Here is a 21,582-nt window from a genome sequence, read left to right as displayed (position 1 = left end):
AGGTGGGTTCTCTTATACCTAATGGTGAGCTTGCGGAAAGTAAATCCACCTGGCTTTCCTTCTGCTTCCGGTACTCCCCGCGTCTTGTCCTCAAAGGCTGAGAGGTCCGGTTTCTCAGGGGTAAGCTGTTTCTTTGGGAAAGGCAGGATGCTCGGTGGAGTATGAGTATTCAACTTTTATTTTCCGCTTTCCTTAAATCCCGCAGTCCGCTCTCTCTTGTTAAGTAAACAAGCTGTGTTTGGCAAATCATTAAATGGAAGAGCAAAGAGGGCAAGCCAGCAGGTGGTAAGGGGTTAACAGGTGCGGGCGCCGGGTGGCTGGCGGGATCAGCGCGCGGAGAACGCCCCCTCGGGGAGCTGGCGCGCATCCCGAGACTGCCCGCGGGTGTGAACGCGCGCCTGCTTGCGCAGGGTAGATGGCCGAGGGCAGGGTGCGTGGTGGGGTGGATTAGGGCGAGTGCGGGGGCGCTGAGGTTCAGCCACACCCAGAGTGAGTAGTTCCCTCCCTTGCCCTCCTGACGTTTGACCTGTTAGCTGCCTTCGGGGATTTATTTTAAGAGTGTCCCTGACCCCGTGCCCCCAGCTCCCTTTACTTTTCCTGTAACCTGTCTTCTAAACGCACTTCTAAGTTATACTGTTACCATTTGGACCCTGGGAAGTTAAAAGAGGGGTCCATCTTTTCATGTAATTCCACTTCGGAAGGGCTGTAAGAACAGCTGAGATGATTCATCCTAATCCATGTTTAGGCGGCTAGACTTTTACCAGCCAAGATGGATGGGAGATGCTAAATTTTTAATGCAAAAGCTAAAAAAAAAAGGCTGCTTTGTCCGATGGTGGAAATGGAGGTACACTTAAAAGAATCCCACACTTTTGGGGAGTCTACTGATCTTTCAGTGGTTTTTACCTTGGGTGGTTCTAATTTCGTTTTGTTTTACCCAAAAGTTCTCAAAGTGTATTTTGTGTTCTCCAGTGCGGTGTAAAGGAATTCATTAGCCATGGATGTATTCATGAAAGGACTTTCAAAGGCCAAGGAGGGAGTCGTGGCCGCTGCTGAAAAAACCAAGCAGGGTGTAGCAGAAGCAGCGGAAAAGACAAAAGAGGGTGTTCTCTACGTAGGTAGGTAAGACCCAAGTGTCACTTGGTTATTTATTTATGACTGATGCGTTACGATGACTGATATTTTATTTATTTATTTTTAAAATTAATTAATTTATTTTTGTTGTGTTGGGTCTTCGTTTCTGTGAGAGGGCTTTCTCTAGTTGGGGTGAGCGGGGGCCACTCTTCATCGCGGTGCGCGGGCCTCTCACTATCGCGGCCTCTCTTGTTGCGGAGCGCAGGCTCCAGATGCGCAGGCTCAGTACTTGTGGCTCACGGGCCCAGTTGCTCCGCGGCATGTGGGATTCTCCCAGACCAGGGCTCGAACCCCTGTCCCCTGCATTAGCAGGCAGATTCTCAACCACTGCGCCACCAGGGAAGCCCTGACTGATGTTTTAAATGCTGGTGTTTCCCGCTTGATTCAGTTTTGCATCTTCACTTGTCAAAATGATGGACTGAATCAGAGGTATGTGTAGGTAGGTAAATGTGTGTGTGTTTGGGCTATAGTAAAAAGTGGGGCTATTTTCTTTTTCCAGATCATTTAATTTTGCAGTAATACTTAGGACTTGGTTTCTTTTTTAAAATGAATGTTTCTATGCATAAGTAACTATAGCTCCGAGGACAGTTTTTAAAACTCAGTCTTAAAAAATAATCGAGACTATTTTAAGAATCAGACTCATCCATGGGCTTTTGATTTCTTTTATCATCATGTATAATATATGCTAATTTCAGTGTATTCTAATTTAAAAATAAGACTTTGATATGACCTTGAGATATGTAAAGACAGACCTTCTGTGGCCCTGGAAAGGAAAGGACAAAAAAGTCTTTGGTGGAGTTACTTCTTGCTACCACTTGGTAAGCCGAGGACTAAGCTCAAGAAAATGCTTAAAGGCTGCTGATATCTCCGAGACATTTATATATTTCATTTGTGTATCAAGTGATACACACAATAAATGATGAGATTGATGCTTATTATTTCTACTTGTTTATAAATTCCCACCTTGGAGTATTCTTACAGACCCTGACTCTCTTGAACTGTGTTAGGCTGGGTGTTATTTTACAAATCACCTCAACCTCTTTGGGGAAGAAGCAGGCACACACTCATGCATAGGGATAGACACATGCACGCACACACATACACTTACCCACTGCCCATCCTGCCTCTCCTCTTTCTCCTTTGAGCTCTTCCACATTCTCTGGTGGCAGTTGTAGCAATAGTAGCCGAAGGATGAGCAATGAAGTGGAGGATACGCGCATTTAGAATACTCTGCCTGTGTCTGTGGGGTGAAAGAAAGCTACACCGTCTCTCCAACATCGATGGGCTGGAGAAAAGTTATACTTGGAATGATTTTTATGAATCCTTCTCCTATTTTTATCTCACTGTTCATAGACTCTTTTTGTGTTGGCTTAATCTTACCACAGATCTCTTTACTTTGAAACATATATTCATTGGATTAAAAGATGTTACAAGAGGGAAAAAAATTGATGAGTTAACTTCAAGTTTTTTTGTGAAGTGCGGATTACATCTTTTCAGAGGGAATTTGGGATACCGAATCAGTGACGTGCAGATAATCAATATCTTCACATTTGTCCTCAGTTTTCCAAGTTGGGCAAGTGCATGCTTGCAACTATTCTTTGATTTCAGTTACTTTATAACTTACTAACTTTAAAGATTTTTTTAGTATGATAATATCCACTTTATTAGTTTGTAAGGAGCCCAGAAAATACTGAATATTAAATTAATATATTGCAGTTTTCCAGGTAATAAGCAGGATTATCATCTGGAAAGCGTTGTATTTGTTTTCATTGTCAACTATGAGTTTGGGCAAATAAAATTATTTTACTTTTTAGAGGTTAATTCTGTTATTTGTCCTGAGATTATTAGATGAAGTTTTAATTTGTTTATGTGACACGTGTTTTTTAAACATCACCTTCAGTGTTTATTTTGGTATTTAAAACATGGTGCATTCTATAAACTATTCATCAGTTATGTTTTAAAGTCAATTAAAAGTTGAATACAAATACAGGATTCAGGATGAAGAGTGACCATGTGAAGACATAGTAGTATAGTTCAGGTGTTGGCAGGCTTTTCCTGTAAAGGGGTAGATAGTGAATATTTTAGGCTATGATATATGTTTCATCTGCTCAACTTTGCTCTTACAGTGTGAAAGCAGCCATAGACAATAATTAGGGTGGCTATGTTCCAATAAAACGTTACTTACTAAAACAGCTGGAGAGCTTATTTGGCTCATAGGCTGTAGTTTGCTGACTCCTGATAAAGGAGAAAAAAACATAGATTTGGCATCAAACTTAAATTCCACTCCAGGCTACACCACTTATTACCTCTAGGATACTGGGGAAGTAACTTAACATATCTGAGCATCACTTTCCTCATTTGTAAAAATATGATTTGGATAAATGCAACTACCTTGCAGAGTTTTTGTGAGAATGTCATAATAAAGCAGAACATATGAATAATAATAACACATTTTTAAAAAATTAAAGACTTTATTTTTTATAGCAGTTTTTAAGTTAACAGAGAAATTGAGAAGAAGGTACAGAGGTTTCCCACGTACCCCATCCCCCCATACATTCATAGCCCCTCCCATTACCAACATCCTTCACTAGATGGTACATTTGTTACAGCTGATGGACCTACACTGACACATCATAATCATCCAAAGTCCATAGTTTGCATTCGGGTTTGCTCTTGGTATAATATATTCTGTGAGTTTGGACAAATGTATCATGATATGTATTCATCATTATAATATCTTATAGAATATTTTCAGTGTCCCCCAGCCCCAGGCAACCACTGATCTTTTTCTTTCCATAGTTTTACCTTTTCCAAAATGTCATATCATTGGAATCATATGTAGTTTGTTCAGATTGGCTTCTTTCACTTAATAGTATGCATTTAAAGTTCTCCCATGTCTTTTAATGGCTACACCTGGTTGCTTGCAAGTTTTGGCTATTATGAATAAATCTGCTGTGCAGGTTTTTGTGTGGACATAAGTTTTCAGCTCCTTTGGGTAAATACCAAGGGGCACAGTTTCTGGGTCATATGGTAAAAATATGTTTAGTTTTTAAAGGAACCATCAAACTGTCTTCTGCAGGGGCTGCACCATTTTGCATTCCCACCAGCAATTAATGACAGTTCCTGTTGCTCTAAGTAGAGCAATATTTGATGTTGTCAGTGTTCTGCATTTTGGCCATGCTAATACGTGTGTAGTGGCATCTCATTGTTATTTTAATCTGCATTTCCCTGATGACATAGGATGTGGAGCATCTTTTCAAATCCTTCTCTGCCATCTGCACATCTTGTTTGATGAGGTGTCTGTTAAGATCTTTGGCCCATTTTTTAATCAGGTTGTTTGCTTTCTTGTTGATTTTTAAGAGTTCTTTGTCTATTTTGGATAACAGTTCTTTTTCAGATGTATCTTTCATGAATATTTTCCTGTCTGTAGATTGTTTTCTCATTCTCTTGACATTGTCTTTCACAGAAGTTTTTAATTTAAATGAGTTCCGGCTTATTAATGATTTATTTCATGAAGCGTGTCTTTGGTGTTACAGCTAAAATGTCATTGCCATACTGAAGGTTATGTAGATTTTTTCCTATGTGATCTTCTAGGAGTTTTATAGTTTCACATTTTAGGCTATGATATATACTGGGTTTTTTGTTTGTGAAGGGTGTAAAGTTGGTGTATAAAATTATTTTTTGCAAGTAGATGTCCAGTTGTTCTAGCACCGTTTGTTTAAAAGACTGTCTTTGCTCCATTTTATTGCCTTTTTTCCTTTGTCAAAACTCCACTGATTATATTTATGTAGGTGTATTTCTGGGCTCTCTTTTCTGTTCCCTTGATCTATTTGTTTATTCTTTTACCAATATCACATTGCCTTGATTACTGTAGCTTTATAGTAAGTCTTGAAGTTTGCTAGTGTCAGTCCTCTAATTTTGTTCTTCATTACCATTTTGGCTATTTTTGGCCTTTTGCCTCTCCACACAAACTTTAGAATCAGTTTGTCAACATTCACAAAATAACTTGCTGGGATTTTGATTAAGATTACATTGAACTATAAATCAAGTTGGGAAGAGCTGACATCTTGATAATATTGTATCTTTTATCCATGAACATGGAATAGCTAGCTCTCCATTTATATGGTTCTTTGATTTTGGTATCAGAGCCTTGTAGTTTTTCTCATATAGATCTTGTATATATTCTGTTAAATTTATATGCTGCCATTGTATTTTTTTGGTGCTAATGTTAAATGGTATTGTGTTTTTAATTTCAAATTCTCCTTGTTCATTACTGGTAGATAGGAAGGTGATTGACTTTTTAACCTTGTATCCTGCAACCTCTCTGTACTAACTTATGAGCTCCAGGAGATTTTTTTGTTGATTCTTGACAGTTTTATTTCTTCTTTCCCAGTCTGATACCTTATATTTCCTTGTTTTATTGCATTAGCTAGGGCTTCCTATACGATGTTGAAAGAAGTGGTGAAAGGGGATATTCTTGCTTTGTTCTTGGTCTTAGTAGGAAAGCTTCTAGTGTCTCACCATGAAATATGATGTTAGCTGTAGCTTTTTTGGTAGATATTCTTTATCAAGTTGAGAAAGTTCCCCACTATTTCTAGTTGACTGGAGTTTTTTTAATCACAAATAAGCGTTGGATTTTGTCAAATGCGCTTTCTGCATCTATTAATGTGATCATGTCATTTGTCTTTTTGAGCCTGCTGATGTGATGAATTACTTAATTGACTTTCAAACGCTGAACCAGCCTTTCATACCTATGATACATCCCATTTGACTGTGGTATATAATTCTTTTTATACATTGTTGGGTTTGATTTGTTAATATTTCATTGAGAGTTTTTGTAAAACACACTTTTATATGTAGGAGCTATGGTTATTACTGTCAAATAAACTCTCTAACAGAATAGTTACTTTGTCAATATATTTTCTTTCTATCATTTCATCCTTCATTACAAGAACTATTATCAATAACTAGCTTGAAAGATTAGAAATGCCTAAGGAAATTTTTCTAATTTCACTTATGGCTGAAGAAGTTTGGCACACGTTTTTCCTAAGCCTCATGAGAAAAGTAACCTCATTCCTTTACACTATTATGCTTTTGACAACTATCTTTTAACTAATTGAAGAATCACCATAAGAATCAGTGTTGGGGCTTCCCTGGTGGTGCAGTGGTTGAGAGTCCGCCTGCCGATGCAGGGGACACGGGTTCGTGCCCCAGTCCGGGAAGATCCCACGTGCCGCGGAGCGGCTGGGCCCGTGAGCCATGGCCGCTGAGCCTGTGCGTCCGGAGCCTGTGCTCCGCAACGGGAGAGGCCACAACAGTGAGAGGCCCGCGTACTGCAAAAAAACAAACAAACAAAAGAATCAGTGTTATTTTTGTGATTTTTTTTCTCCTTTTGTGATATCTTGGTACATAAATTTTCGATCAACCTACTTCAACTTAACGGACAAAAAATTTCTCAATCAAATAGCTTAGAAATTATAAATTGAGAGTCAAATTCAAAAGCAAAAAAAAAAGTAGTTCTTTTTATGTAATGTCAAGTATTGTAACAGTAAAGGCAAGGCAAATCTTCAAAACCCTTCCAGTGACACTCTGCTCAGTAAGTAGCAGTTGTCAAGACTGTGGATTGATATCAAACCCCCAAGTCACAATGTGCTTCACCTCCACCGTATTCAGATAGCATAACTGCACAATAGCATAACTGAGTCCTCGCAAAGATTAGGCATGACTTCTGACCTCCTCCACTCTGTAGCTTTGTGAAGTCCTGAGAGACAAGAGGGGAATGGGTGTGGGCCACCTCAGCTCAGGGAAGCCATCAGATCTAGTGTCCCTTCAGCTATATCTATTATGAACTCTACCTACCTATCTCTCTCTCTCTCTCTCTATCTATCTCTCTATCCATCTATGTTACTAGTCACATAGCCACTTGGCACCTATTTTGTAGCTATATCTTTTCAATTACAGATTATTCATCAATTAAAGGTTAATCATCAATAACATACACTAATGAACAATTATGACAGCAAAAAAAGTTCATTGGTTTAAGCAACCTCCTCAAGACTTTCACGTATCTTAATTCAGGATACATTCCATGATTTAGCCAAAGATCAAATTATCAGTTATAACTGAGGTAGAGAGGAAAGACCACAGGCCAACTGTTAAAAATTTTTTTACTAGTCATTTTTTTGAAATAAGGGGTTCAAGGAGTGGCAGGTGGGTAGTGATAAGAACTGTTCTCTTAAATACAATTGCATAGTTCCAGTATACATGAACTTCAGTTACCACAGTCAGTTAAATAAAACCAGTCCCTAACAGTACAGTTCAAATTTCTATCACCGCAATACATAAACTGTGAGTTATTACATAAAGTATAAACTTTGCTCCTAGCTCTTTAGCCCACAATCACTACATAAGTAACAGAAACTCATTATTTATGATCCATGGCCAAATCACATGACTTCTTTCAAAGTTTATTTGTGATCAGTCCGTTGTAACAGGCAGTGGCTCTATGATCTGTTATTCAGTTTGTACAGACAGCAAAGCCCATAGTTAAGTTACCTCCTTGCCTCCCAATGATAAACACAGAGGATATTTTACAAAGATGCATAATTGAAAGAGGAAATTGACCAAAGAAGTGAATGTCAGCAAAGAAATGAAGTGAAAAATGCTGAAAGTAAAATTTGAATCAGACATAAATGTATTTATAGAAGGAATAGCTGACTGTGAGAATGTGGATACTGCTGCCATTGAGGAGACTCTTGATATGCAGCCAGAGGAACTTCTCGAAGGTGAAGGTATCAACATAAATGGAAAATGTGTTTGTGATGAGTAGGCTGAAGCTGTCCCAGAGCAAGTGGTGCCATATAAACACCTCACATGAAAGAAACCATCAGAGATGTATCATGACATTAAAAATACAAAAGCTAAGGTTTTGGAAACTGGCCCAAACTTATGGAGGAGTATTAAAACTTTCTAAGACCTAGAAAAGATGCTCAGCTTAATATTGAAAGTTATACAATGGGGAGAAGACAAGCACTGTTTAAACCACTCATAAGTTTTTTACAAAGAAATAAAACACTTGTCAATGTTTTAAATTACAGTATACAAAATAAATATTACTTTACTTAGTTTTTAATTTCCCTGTACATTTTAAAATGACTAGAGGAATTTTTAATGTTTTGACAGAAAATTTTAAAGGTCATGGAACAACAGTCATTTTTATCACTGATTAATCAGAATTTTCCTCATTGATTATTAAGATCACTTTCTATAGCTTCACCTCAGTCATTTTATGTGCAGTCATTTTATGATTCCACAATACTATGCAAAGTGATCATTGCCTGAAACATACACACACACACACACACACACACACACTTCATATTGCATATATGTAAAATACTATCCTGTAACCTTTAACGTATTTAACAACTGCATAATTTCATTTATATGAGTTTATGATATGGTGATTTGTCCTGTGTTTTAAACTGAAAATCTCTTTACAAATATTATATAAGAAAAATAATAACAATTATCACTTACTAAGTACTATGTACTAAACACTGTTTTAAGACCTGTGCATGTATTATTTGCTTTGATCTTCATGTTGATTGTGTGATGTGTATTTGTTTATTATGTAGTGAAGTGAAGATTTAAATCTAGAAAATCAGAATCCAGAGCTCACTTTCTTAACTACAAGGCTGTATTTCATTTTATGCTCTATATTTATTAGAGGTCCTTAAATACGTTCAAATTGGAAGTTCTTAAAGATACTTAAATTGCTTTATTAAATGTAGAAACTCAGCTGGACTGTTTTGTACAGTGTAAGTTTAAATATAATGCATGCAAGTGATACTTAATGCCTTATTTATATATTTTTATTAAAAAATTCAAAGAAAAATTTCAATATGATCATGTATATTTATTTAAATCACCTTATTGGTCATCATATTATTTATATCATTGATATGCACTTCTAAATAAGTTTGGAACTAGAAACTGCCTCAGACCAGTGTTTCTCAGATTTGATCCATGTATTACCTGCAGTAGATGGTGAGGATTGTTAAAAATGCAAATATCTGTACCGGATATTTAGTGAATATTGAAACCCTGACTCAATAGTCAACATTTTTTAACCTTGCTTCCACTTAACTGATTCTGCTGTACTCTCCAGTTCAAGAACCAGCTTCTTAGAGATTATTTAATTAATCTTATATATTAATTTTGTTGGTAAGGATTTTTATTTGATAAGGAACTGAGGCTCTCTTACACTTTTTTCCTCTTGTAAAATGTGTTTACAGTTATTTCTAGTATACTCAGTGAGAACTACTTTATTTGACTTATAGGGTAGTTTTCAAATGAATCTTCATTTTGTTGTTATTCAAAAACATTTTATGAAAAAGCTGGTGTCAATTACACTAAAAAATCCAACATTAAAGGGCTTATGAATAAAATTGTTCACAAACTTAGTTTTAATGACACATATTAATAAATGACTTGTGTAAAAGCTTAGTAATGGTCAAGAATTGGGGCAAATTCCTCTCTTGCCACTTCTTGAAGCTGGCATTAATCATACTTGAATGATAAAGTACTGCATTCCTTCTAAAGGTTTGCCTGGCTTCGTAGAAAATATGGGCTTAGGGTCATAGAGCCCTTAATTTGAATGTGGTTGTAGCCAGTTATTACCTGTGTGACTTTAGGCAAATCATTTAACTTTAATTTGTAATTGCTTCATATGGAATAAAATGGGCATGATATGAAATGGGTATTACAAAGTTTAAATGAGATGAGATGTAAAATACCTTTTACATAATAGGTGTTCAACAAATGTGAATTCTTTCTCTCGCTCCCCCATCTGTTTATGTTTCATGGGTTACCTAATCTCTTCTGTATTGTACTTTGGTAGAACTTCTGCAATTCTGAATGCAAAATCACCTACCCACCCAGCCCCAGTATTATCTCAACATTTTTTTCCCCTCTGTAAGTTGATGTGGGAAGTGGGACACAAGGGGTTGAAAAGTCATCACTCTGTGCTAAAATCATAATTGGAAAGTATCCTGTTAGCTTTGCTTTCTTCTATTTGCTGTAGTGATTGCTGGATTTCTTTGTTTTAGACTTTTTTCCCCCCTGAGGATATCTTAACACATGGGCTTCTGAAGACTGAGATACTGTTTTTCCATTAGATGTATTTCAAAGTGGCTCATTAGCAGTAAAGGTGACTTTGAGACTTACGGTTTCAATTTGTTTGTTTTTATAGGATCCAAAACTAAAGAAGGAGTGGTTCATGGTGTGACAACAGGTAAGCTTTGTGGAGCTTATATCCAGGGATGATATTGAAAATATCTAGTAAGCAGTATAGCCCTAGCACTGATCATTCAGAATGTAAATGTAAATAACCACTCTGCCCATAGAGGAGCATTCTAGGGAACATCAGCTTTGTTTAATCTTGATTCTTTTTTTTTTAATCCTTTTAAAAAATCTTGATTCTTTATTAAATATTTTTAAATAGTTTAAGTATTTGTTGTAAATAAATAAAGCACAATGTGTGTAACTGTCAAGAATGATGATTGAATTAACCAGTTTAATTGTTTATAGTAGTGTAGATTTGAGTATTCAGACCAACTTAGTGTTCTTGGCAAACCAATAGCATAAATATCACATAAGGATTGCCATTTTCAAGGAATGAATTAAAATTTTCTGTAGTGTATAATGAAATATTCTGACACTACAATATATGAATTATAACATTTCCTTGATGATTCAGAAGACTTTTTAGGAAACACCCTTGGGATGATCAGTAAATTACTTATTGTCTCTTTTTGGCCTAATTTCACCAAGATTTTGAATAAGTCTGTAAGAAGATTACAGTAAATGAATAGCAAAAATTATGAAAATTATGGTGGTGATAATGAGGAAGAGGAGGAGGATAATGATAGAAACAGAAAAATCAAGGGAAAAATCACAATTTAACAACCTTAAAAGCCCACAGACTTGCTGTGACTGAGTTTCATTTTGTACGTACTCCAAGCTTTCTGACAGGTGTGGTAAAACAAGAGATATAATCAGAAATATAATTCATATAATCAGAAAACAGTAAACATAACAAGCCTTCAGAAAAATAACATGCTCCTATTGATAAATTATAAAATAGAAATTGGGAAAATCAAACGGGAATATTGGGTTTTTTTTTTTGTGTGTGTGTGGTACGTGGGCCTCTCACTGCTGTGGCCTCTCCCGTTGCGGAGCACAGGCTCCGGCCGTGCAGGCTCAGCGGCCATGGCTCACGGGCCCAGCCGCTCCGCGACATGTGGGATCTTCCCGGACCGGGGCACGAACCCATGTTCCCTGCATCAGCAGGCAGACTCTCAACCACTGCGCCACCTGGGAAGCCCCAAACGGGAATATTAATACTGTATTGTGGTTAAGGCCATAAACACTGGAGCAAGACCACTTTAGTTCGAATTTCTGCTTACCCCTTACTAGCTGTGTGATTTTTCTGCAAGATTCATAACCTCTATGTGATTCAGTTTCCTCATCTGTAAGAGAATTCAGTGAATGAATATATATAAATATATAGAATACTGAAGGCAAATAGTATATATTAACTAGGTGTTACTTACTATCAATCTTGAGCTACATTTTTGCAGCTAGTGGAGAAAAGTATTTACATGACTATTTTATACATATTTTTGATAAAAAATTAGGGTATAAAATTAAAACAGGGAGTTCCCTGGTGGCCTTGTGGTTAGGATTCCCAAAATCGAGGCTGTGGACTTTGGGAGCAAATGTAGACTTGGGGTTTGCTGTATGCTAAAGACTAGTTTTTGATCTTTATGTTTATCTTAGTATAGTTTTTAGCGCTTGTTATCATTGGTGGATTTGTTTATTGGTATGGTTGCTTGCTCTCTTTTTTTAAAAATTTTAATAATATTATTTTATATTTTATTTTAATAACTTCATTTTATTTTATTTTATATTTTTTCTTTCTTTCTTTTTTCTCCTCCCTTTTCTTCTGAGCCATGTGGCTGACAGGGTCTTGGTGCTCCGGCCTGGTGTCAGGCCTGAGCCTCAGAGGTGGGAGAGCCAAGTTCAGGACATTGGTCTACCAGAGACGTCCTGGCCCCACAAAATATAAATTGGTGAGAGCTCTCCCAGAGATCTCCATCTCAATGCTTAGACCCGCTCAATGCTTAGACCAGCTCCATTCACTGACCAGCAAGCTCCAGTGCTGGACACCCCATGCAAAACAACTAGCAAGACAGGAACACAACCCCACCCATTAGCAGAGAGGCTGTCTAAAATCATAGTAAGTTCACAGACACCCCAAAACACACCATCACACGCGGTCCTACCCACCAGAAAGACAAGATCCAGCCTAACCCACCAGAACACAGGCACCAGTCCCCTCCACCAGGAAGCCTACATAAGCCACTGAACCAATCTTACCCACTGGGGGCAGACACCAAAAACAATGGGAACTATGAACCTGCAGGCTGTGAAAAGGAGACTCCAAACACAGTAAGTTAAGCAAAATGAGAAGACAGAGAAATACGCAGCAGATGAAGGAGCAAAGTAAAAACCCACCAGACCAAACAAATGCAGGGGTAATAGGCAGTCTACCTGAAAAAGAATTCAGAGTAATGATAGTAAAGATGATCCAAAATCTTGGAAATAGAATGGAGAAAATACAAGAAATGTTTAACGAGGACCTAGATGAACTAAAGACCAAACAATGATGAAAAACACAATAAATGAAATAAAATATTCTACACAAAGAATCAATAGCAGAATAACTGTAGCAGAAGAACAGATGAGTGACCTGGAGGATAAAATAGTAGAAATAACTACCGCAGAGCAGAATAAAGAAAAAAGAATGAAAAGAATTGAAGACAGTCTCAGAGACCTCTGGGACAACATTAAACACAACAACATTCGAACTACAGGGGTCCCAGAAGAAGAAGAGAAAAAGAAAGGGACTTAGAAAATATTTGAAGATATTATAGATGAAAACTTCCCTAATATAGGAAAGCAAATAGTCAATCAAGTCAAGGAAGTGCAGAGAGTCCCATATAGGGTAAATCCAAGGAGAAACACGCCAAGACACATATTAATCAAACTATCAAAAATTAAACACAAAGAAAAAATATTAAAAGCAGCAAGGTAAAAGGAACAAATAACATACAAGGGACTCCCCATAAGGTTAACAGCTGATCTTTCAGCAGAAACTCTGCAAGCCAGAAGGGAGTGGCAGAACATATTTAAGTGATGAAAGGGAAAAACCTACAACCAAGATTACCCAGCAAGGATCTCATTCAGATTGAACAGAGAAATTAAAATTTTACAGACAAGGAAAAGCTAAGAGAATTCAGCACCACCAAACCAGCTTTACAACAAATGCTAAAGGAACTTCTCTAGGCAGGAAACACAAGACAAGGAAAAGATCTAAAATAACAAACCCAAAACGATAAGAAAATGGTAATAGGAACATACATATTGAAAACTCCTTATATGTAAATGGATTAAATGCTCCAACAAAAACTCATAGACTGGCTGAATGGATACAAAAACAAGACCCGTACATATGCTGTCTACAAGAGACCCACTTTAGACCTAGGGACACACAGACTGAAAGTGAGGGGATGGAAAAAGATATTCCATGCAAAATAAAAAGAAAGCTGGAGGAGCGATTCTCAGATCAGACAAAATAGGCTTTAAAATAAAGACTATTACGATAGACCAAGAAGGACACTACATAATGATCAAGGGATCAATCCAAGAAGAAGATATAACAGTTGTAAATATTTATGCACCCAACATAAGCTAACAGCCATAAAAGGGGAAATCGACAGTAACACAATCATAGTAGGGGACTTTAACACCCCACTCTCACCAATGGACAGATCAAAATGAAAAGAAATAAGGAAACACAAGCTTTAAATGACACATTAAACAAGATGGACTTAATTGATATTTATAGGACATTCCATCTAAAAGCAGCAGAATACAGTTTCTTCTCAAGCACCCACAGAACATTCTCCAGGATATATCATATCTTGGGTCACACATCAAGCCTTGGTAAATTTAAGAAAATTTAAATCATATCAAGTATCTTTTCTGAACACAATGCTATGAGACTAGATATACATTACAGGAAAAAAAACTGTAAAAAGTATAAACACATGGAGGCTAAACAATACGCTATAAATAACCAAGAGACCACTGAAGAAATTAAAGAGGAAATCAAAAAATACCTAGAAACAAATGACAATGAAAACACAATGAGCCAAAACCTATGGGATTCAGCAGAAGTAGTTCTGAGAGGGAAGTTTATAGCAATACAGTCCTACCTCAAGAAACAAGAAACATCTCAATTAAACAACCTAACCTTACACCTAAAGCAATTAGAGAAAAAAGAACCAAAAAAACCCCAAAGTTAGCAGAAGGAAAGAAATCATAAAGATCAGATCAGAAATAAATGAAAAAGATATGAAGGAAACAGTAGCAAAGATCAATAAAACTAAAAGCTGGTTCTTTAAGAAGATCAACAAAATTAATAAACCATTAGACAGACTCATCAAGAAAAAATGGGAGAAAACTCAAATCAGTAGAATTAGAAATGAAAAAAGAGAAGTAACAACTGACACTGCAGAAACACAAAGGATCATGAGAGATTACTACAAGCAACTATCTGCTAATAAAATGGACAACCTGGAAGAAATGGACAAATTCTTAGAAAAGCACAACCTTCTGAGACTGAACCAGGAAGAAATAGAAAATATAAACAGATTAATCACAAGTGATGAAACAGAGACTGTGATTAAAAATCTCCCAACAAACAAAAGCCCACGACCAGATGGTTTCACAGGTGAATTCTATCAAACATTTAGAGAAGAGCTAACATCTATCCATCTCAAACTCTTCCAAAATATAGCAGAGGGAGGAACACTGCCAAACTGATTCTACGAGGCCACCATCACCCTGATACCAAAACCAGACAAAGATACCAAAAAAAAGAAAACTACATCCAATATCACTGATGAACACAGATGCAAAAATCCTCAACAAAATACTAGCAAACAGAATCCAACAGCACATTAAAAGGATCATACACCATGATCAAGTGGGATTTATCCCAGGAATGCAAGGATTCTTCAATATACGCAAATCAATCAATGTGATACACCATATTAACAAATTGAAGGATAAAAATCATATAATAACCTCAATAGGTAAAGAAAAAGCTTTTGACAAAAGTCAACACCCATTTATGATTAAAAACTTTCCAGAAAGTAGGCATAGAGGGAACTTACCTCAACATAATAAAGGGCGTATATGACAAACCCACAGCCACCATTGTTCTCAATGGTGAAAAACTGAAACCATTTCCACTAAGATCGGGAACAAGACAAGGTTGTGCCCGCCCATTCTCCCCACTATTATTCCACATAGTTTTGGAATTTTTAGCCACAGCAATCAGAGAAGAGAAAGAAATAAAAGGAGTCCAAATCAGAAAAGAAGAAGTAAAGCTGTCACTGTTTGCAGATGACATGATACTATACATAGAGAATCCTAAAGATGCCACCAGAAAACTACTAGAGCTAATCAATGAATTTGGTAAAGTAGTAGGAAACAAAATTAATGCACAGAAATCTCTAGCATTCCTATATACTAATGATGAATAATCTGAAAGAGTTATTAAGGAAACACTCCCATTTACCATTGCAACAAAAAGAACAAAATACCTAGGATTAAACCTACCTAAGGAGACAAAAGACCTGTATGTAGAAAACTCTAAGACACTGATGAAAGAAATTAATGATTCAAACAGATGGAGACATATATACCATGTTCTTGGATTGGAAGAATCAACATTGTTAAAATGACTATACTACCCAAAGCAATCTACAGATTCAATGCAATCCCTTTCAAACTACCAATGGCATTTTTCACAGAACTAGAACAAAAACTTTCACAATTTGTATGGAAACACAAAAGATCCCAAATAGCCAAAACAGTCTTGAGTAGGAAAAACGGAGCCGGAGGAATCAGGCTCCTGGACTTCTGACTATACTACAAAGCTACAGTAATCAAGACACTATGGTACTGGCACAATAAAAGAAATATAGATGAATGGAACAAGATAGAAAACCCAGAGATAACCCGCGCACATATGGTCACCTTATGCTTGATAATGGAGGCAAGAATATACAATGGAGAAAATACAGCCTCTTCCATAAATGGTACTGGGAAAACTGGACAGCTACATGTAAAAGAAGGAAATTACAACACTCCCTAACACCATACACAAAAATAAACTCAAAATGGATTAAAGACATAAATGTAAGGCCAGACACTATAAAATTCTTAGGGGAAAACATAGGCAGAACACTCTATGACATAAATCACAGCAAGATCCTTTGTGACCCACCTCCTCGAGAAATGGAAATAAAAACAAAAATAAAAATGGGACCTAATGAAACTTAAAAGCTTTTGCACTGGAAAGGAAACCATAAATGAGACAAAAAGACAACCCTCATAACGGGAGAAAATATTTGCAAATGAAGCAACTGACAAAGGATTAATCTCCAAAATATACAAGCAGCTCATGCAGCTCAATATCAAGAAAAACAACCCAATCCAAAAATGGGCAGAAGACCTAAATAGACATTTCTCCAAAGAAGATATACAGATTGCCAACAAACACATGAAAGGATAGTCAACGTCACTAATCATTAGAGAAATGCAAATCAAAACTACAAAGAGGCATCACCTCACACCTTTTAGAATGGGCATCATCAGAAAATCTACAGACAATAAATGCTGGAGAGGGTGTGGAGAAGAGGGAACCCTCTTGCTCTGTTGGTGGGAATGTAAACTGATACAGCCACTATGGAGAACAGTATGGAGGTTCCTTAAAAAACTAAAAATAGAACTACCATGTGACCCAGCAATCCCACTACTGGGCATATACCCTGAGAAAACCATAATTCAAAAAGAGTCATGTACCACATTGTTCATTACAGCACTGTTTAAAATAGCCAGGACATGGAAGTAACCTAGGTGTCCATTGACAGATGAATGGATAAAGAAGATGTGGCACATGTATACAATGGAATATTACTCAGCCATAAAAGAAGCAAAATTGAGTTATTTGTAGTGAGGTGGATGGACCTAGAGTCTGTCATACAGGGTGAAGTAAGTCAGAAAGAGAAAAACAAATACTGTATGCTAAAAATATATATGGAATCTGAAAAGAATAAATGGTTCTGAAGAACCTAGGGCCAGGACAGAAATAAAGATGCCGACCTCAAGAATGGACTTGAGGACACGGGGAGCGAGAAGGGTAAGCTAGGACGAAGTGAGAGAGTAGCATTGACATATATACACTAGCAAATGTAAAATAGATAGCTAGTGGGAAGCAGCTGCATAGCACAGGGAGATCAGCTCTGTGCTTTGTGACCACCTAGAGGTGTGGGACTGGGAGGGTGGGAGGGAGACGCACGAGGGAGGAGGTATGGTGATATATGTATATGTATAGCTGATTCACTTTGTTCTACAGCAGAAACTAACAACATTGTAAAGCAATTATACTCCAGTAAAGATGTTAAAAAAATTAATCATCAAATAAAGAAAACAAGTATTCAGCTTATGTTTGCTCTGTTCCAATCCAAGATATATATAAACTGCCCTCTCGGGACCTTCTGTAAATGGCATGTTATGAAGCATTATTTTTTATAAGAAATGGATATCAGACAGTTGTAGACTATGCTGTATGAAGGGAGCTTATGTAGAGTAACAACTTTCCATTTTAATAGTTGAAGGAGAATCCATGTGGTTGAGAAAGCAGATAACCACGTTTTAAGGTTCAGAGCCTGTGGTAAAAATTAAAGAATACAGCTAATACTACCATCTAATGGAGGCTGTGGAGATGCGCTGCAAGGATAACTGTTGACAAAGTCAGAATTTTTGAGTCTTCTCCAGAATGACAAAATGTAAACATGGGTTTTGGGGTTCGTGTGTGTATTTGTGTGTGTGTGTACATGCACGCACGTATGTGCATGCTGGAGGTGGAGAGACATACTGGGCAAGGAACAATTATGGTGCAAAACAACAGTTCAGTAGTAAAGATACACCTAAAATTTTATGGGATCACGGGAGGAGGAACAAGGACATTTGTTGGGAGGGGAGGTTTTTAACATGGAGGTTGACATTTGAGGTGGGTTTTAACAAAGGAGTTCGAGGTCAGTGAATAAGCCACTAGATAAATCAAGTCTAACAGAAATCTTTTAAAATGTGTGTGTCATTGCTATATGTAAACTCTGCCATTTTGTAATGTAACGAATTTACTTATTCTTACAGTGATAAAATCTAATAAGCTTGTAATGAAGTACAAAGTACATTTTACTGTGCTGTTTATGTGCATTAAGTGTATATGTATGTAAATCTAGAATTATAAAAATAAACTTGTGGCTGGCAGAAAAGTGAATCTGTAAAAAGATCAAAATTTATATTTGTCTTTGAGATTTTGTAACCAGAAATGTTCATTTTCAAGTAAAATTTTCTATTCATGTTCTTAGAAAAGAAAAAAATGAAAACTTAGCGCCCATCATTCACTATTTTTAAAGCATCAACATTCTGTAAATGTTTAAAAACATGAGATTTCCAGTACAGCTTTTCACCGGCATTTAAACTGAACTTTGCATTGAGAATAGCCATGACTAGTTAGCAGGCATCAACCATATCACCTGTTGTGAACTCTTCCTGGTTTTAGACTCTAGGGTCACATCTGCTTCCCCACGTTGCCTGGACTGAGGAGTGAGGGTCTTTGTCCTTACAGCCTCTTCAGCTTCCTTGTCCTACATAGTGTTTTCAAAACCCAGTTGTTTTGTCCACACGATTACTGTTTAATCACTGGCCTCTCCCAACTGGTGACATGAAATCTGTACAATAATCATGTGACTAGCACATAACACTTAACAGCTAACATAGTGCAACTCATCGGATTCCTCAGAAAAGAAGGCAAACGTTACATAGATATAGGTAAGAATGCAAGACCAAGGCTTTATGAGTATAAATGTTATAAAGTTTAGGTGAAGGGTTGTTTTGTTTCTCTGTTGACCTTGAAATTGTTAACAGTGCAGAATCTCATCTTTTACCTCTTTAACATAAAACTCTTCATTTAATTGCAACAAACTTTTTAATTGCAACTTCCTTTATTTGATATTTGTATGGAGGTAATATAGAAAGATTAAATCAACAGTTATATCAGATATAGTCTTAGAGAATTTTTGATGTGAGATTAAATCTCTTCTAAGTCTAATCCCGAACTGTTTATACCCTCTTAAAATTTTAACTTATTTTTAAAAACCTACTGAATCACCATATTATATTTTTTTAATGAAAAGAAATTGTAAGTGTGCTCAACAAACCATTTCATTTTCATACTTTATGTCTAGCTCTTTTGTTCCCATTAAAATGGTTGAAAATCAATCTCATCACTAAAACCCCTTCTGTTTCAACTATCTGATGTTTCATAAAAGGATCAAAGTTCCTTCGTAAGCTTCCCTTACTCTATTGTTTATTTCTGATGGTAACGTGTGAGAGCTCATACGTGTTCTGTGACTCAGAAGTTGTGATGAAACAAACATCCTGAGTGAGATCGAAGAATTGGCATTGAAATTGAAATAAATTTCATGCTAAGTTTGATACAACTGCCCCTGTAAGCATCGCTTGCTGTAAACTTTCCTTAATAAAAAGTAAACCAAACGGAAATTGCTTCTGGTTCTAAATTTTTGATCATTAAGCTTGAAACACCTCTTAATATCTGCATGATTACAACAGACTATCTTAGCAAAGATTCTGTTGATATGTTTGGCTAAGCCACGCTCACTTAGAAATCTTGGTAGCTTTTATTTCTTCTTACTCTTTAGTTATCTACGTGTGCAAATATAGGCCTCTAGAAGTTGATGTCTAGTGGAAATGAAATTATTTTAAGTGGCGATCGGTCCATCATCCCTTAATCTGTCATTCTTGATTTATTCCAGTGGCTGAGAAGACCAAAGAGCAAGTGACAAATGTTGGAGAGGCAGTGGTGACAGGGGTGACTGCAGTAGCACAGAAGACAGTGGAAGGAGCAGGGAGCATTGCAGCTGCCACTGGCTTTGGCAAAAAGGATCAGTTGGGCAAGGTACGGCTGTGTACATTTTTTTGTTTTATATGTAAGCTTGTGGATCACGGTGAGTTTTCAGGCAAGGCACTAGGCAGGAATAAGATGCTTACTTGTGGGAGGGCTGACTGACCTTCCCTCATAAAAAAGTACTACCTTTATATGTGTATTCTTTTTGGAGGTATTCACCCAGATAAATGCCATGAAAATTGTACAATAATCATGATTGTTTTATTTTCCGGAAAAAAGTTAATGAAATGGACAGTTTAACAAATACCCAAAAGAACAGTGACATTCAGAAAGAATGGGTGCTTTTATGTTAGCTATGAATCTTGGAATTTCTCTTTGTTGGAATATAGCAAATGCTTTGTGCCCGATCTCTAAATGTTCAAAAGTGAAGATCTTTTACTTGATTTCTTTATAGTGACATCATCTCTTATTAAAGGGCAGATTTGCTTATTGCGTAACAGTTCATTGCCAAATATACGTCTGTGGAAACTGAGAGACTTAAACTACGTTACCAACCAGAGATCATTGTTTTGGGGTGGTTTTTCAGTTCTCAGAAGAATTCTGACTTCGCCTTTCTTGACAAATATGAGACTCTAGGAAGATTATTCAAGAGTTATTATGACTTTCATTTTAAACAAGTAAGCAATAGAAAATGAAGTGTCAACTGGAAGATGAAATTTTACAAATTTCCTGACCACAACAGCAGAATGATTCTTTTTTTAACTGAAGTGCAGTTGATTTACAATGCTGTGGCAATCTCTGCTGTACAGCAAAGTGACTCAGTTATATCCATAAATACATTCCTTTTTAATCCTCTTCGCCATTATGGTTTATCCCAACAGATTGGATATAGTTCCCTGTGCTCTAGAGTAGGACCTTGTTATTTATCCATTCTTAATGCGATAGTTTTCACTTACCAACCCCAGACTCCTAGTGCATCCCTCTCCCTCCCCCACTCCCCCTTGGCAACCACAAGTCAGTTCTCTCTGTCTGTGAGTCTGTTTCTGTTTTGTAGATGGGTTCATTCGTGCCATATTTTAGATTCCACGTATAAGTGATATCATATGGTATTTGTCTTTCTCTTTCTGACTTACTTCACTTAGTATGATAATCTCTAGTTACATCCATGTTGCTGCAAATGGCATTATTTCGTTCTTTTTTATGACAGAGTAGTATTCCATTGTATATAGGTACCACATCTTCTTTATCCATTCATCTGTTGATGGACATTTAGGTTGTTTCCATGTTTTGGCTATGGTGAAGAGTGCTGTTATGAACGT

General features: G+C 36.8%; 1 protein-coding gene across 4 annotated transcripts in view; it reads left to right on the top strand.

Moving 5' to 3' along the window:
* Nucleotides 1–991: 991 nt before the first annotated feature.
* SNCA (synuclein alpha) overlaps nucleotides 992–21,582 on the top strand; it is a 129,556-nt gene continuing 108,965 nt past the window's right edge. For 2 of the 4 annotated variants that reach the window (XM_065877458.1, XM_065877456.1), the window contains exons 1-3: nucleotides 995–1,115; nucleotides 10,385–10,426; nucleotides 20,172–20,314. In XM_065877458.1, the coding sequence (XP_065733530.1) occupies nucleotides 995–1,115; nucleotides 10,385–10,426; nucleotides 20,172–20,314 (306 nt within the window). Of the gene's footprint in view, nucleotides 1,116–10,384; nucleotides 10,427–20,171; nucleotides 20,320–21,582 lie in introns of all 4 variants that reach the window. The other 2 variants (XM_065877459.1, XM_065877457.1) reach the window with 2 other exon arrangements.

The sequence above is a fragment of the Phocoena phocoena genome, chromosome 5, assembly GCF_963924675.1.
Source record: "Phocoena phocoena chromosome 5, mPhoPho1.1, whole genome shotgun sequence".
Lineage (NCBI taxonomy): Eukaryota > Metazoa > Chordata > Mammalia > Artiodactyla > Phocoenidae > Phocoena > Phocoena phocoena.
Note: the sequence above shows the minus strand (reverse complement) of the source record. Positions and strands in the feature narration are given on the sequence as shown.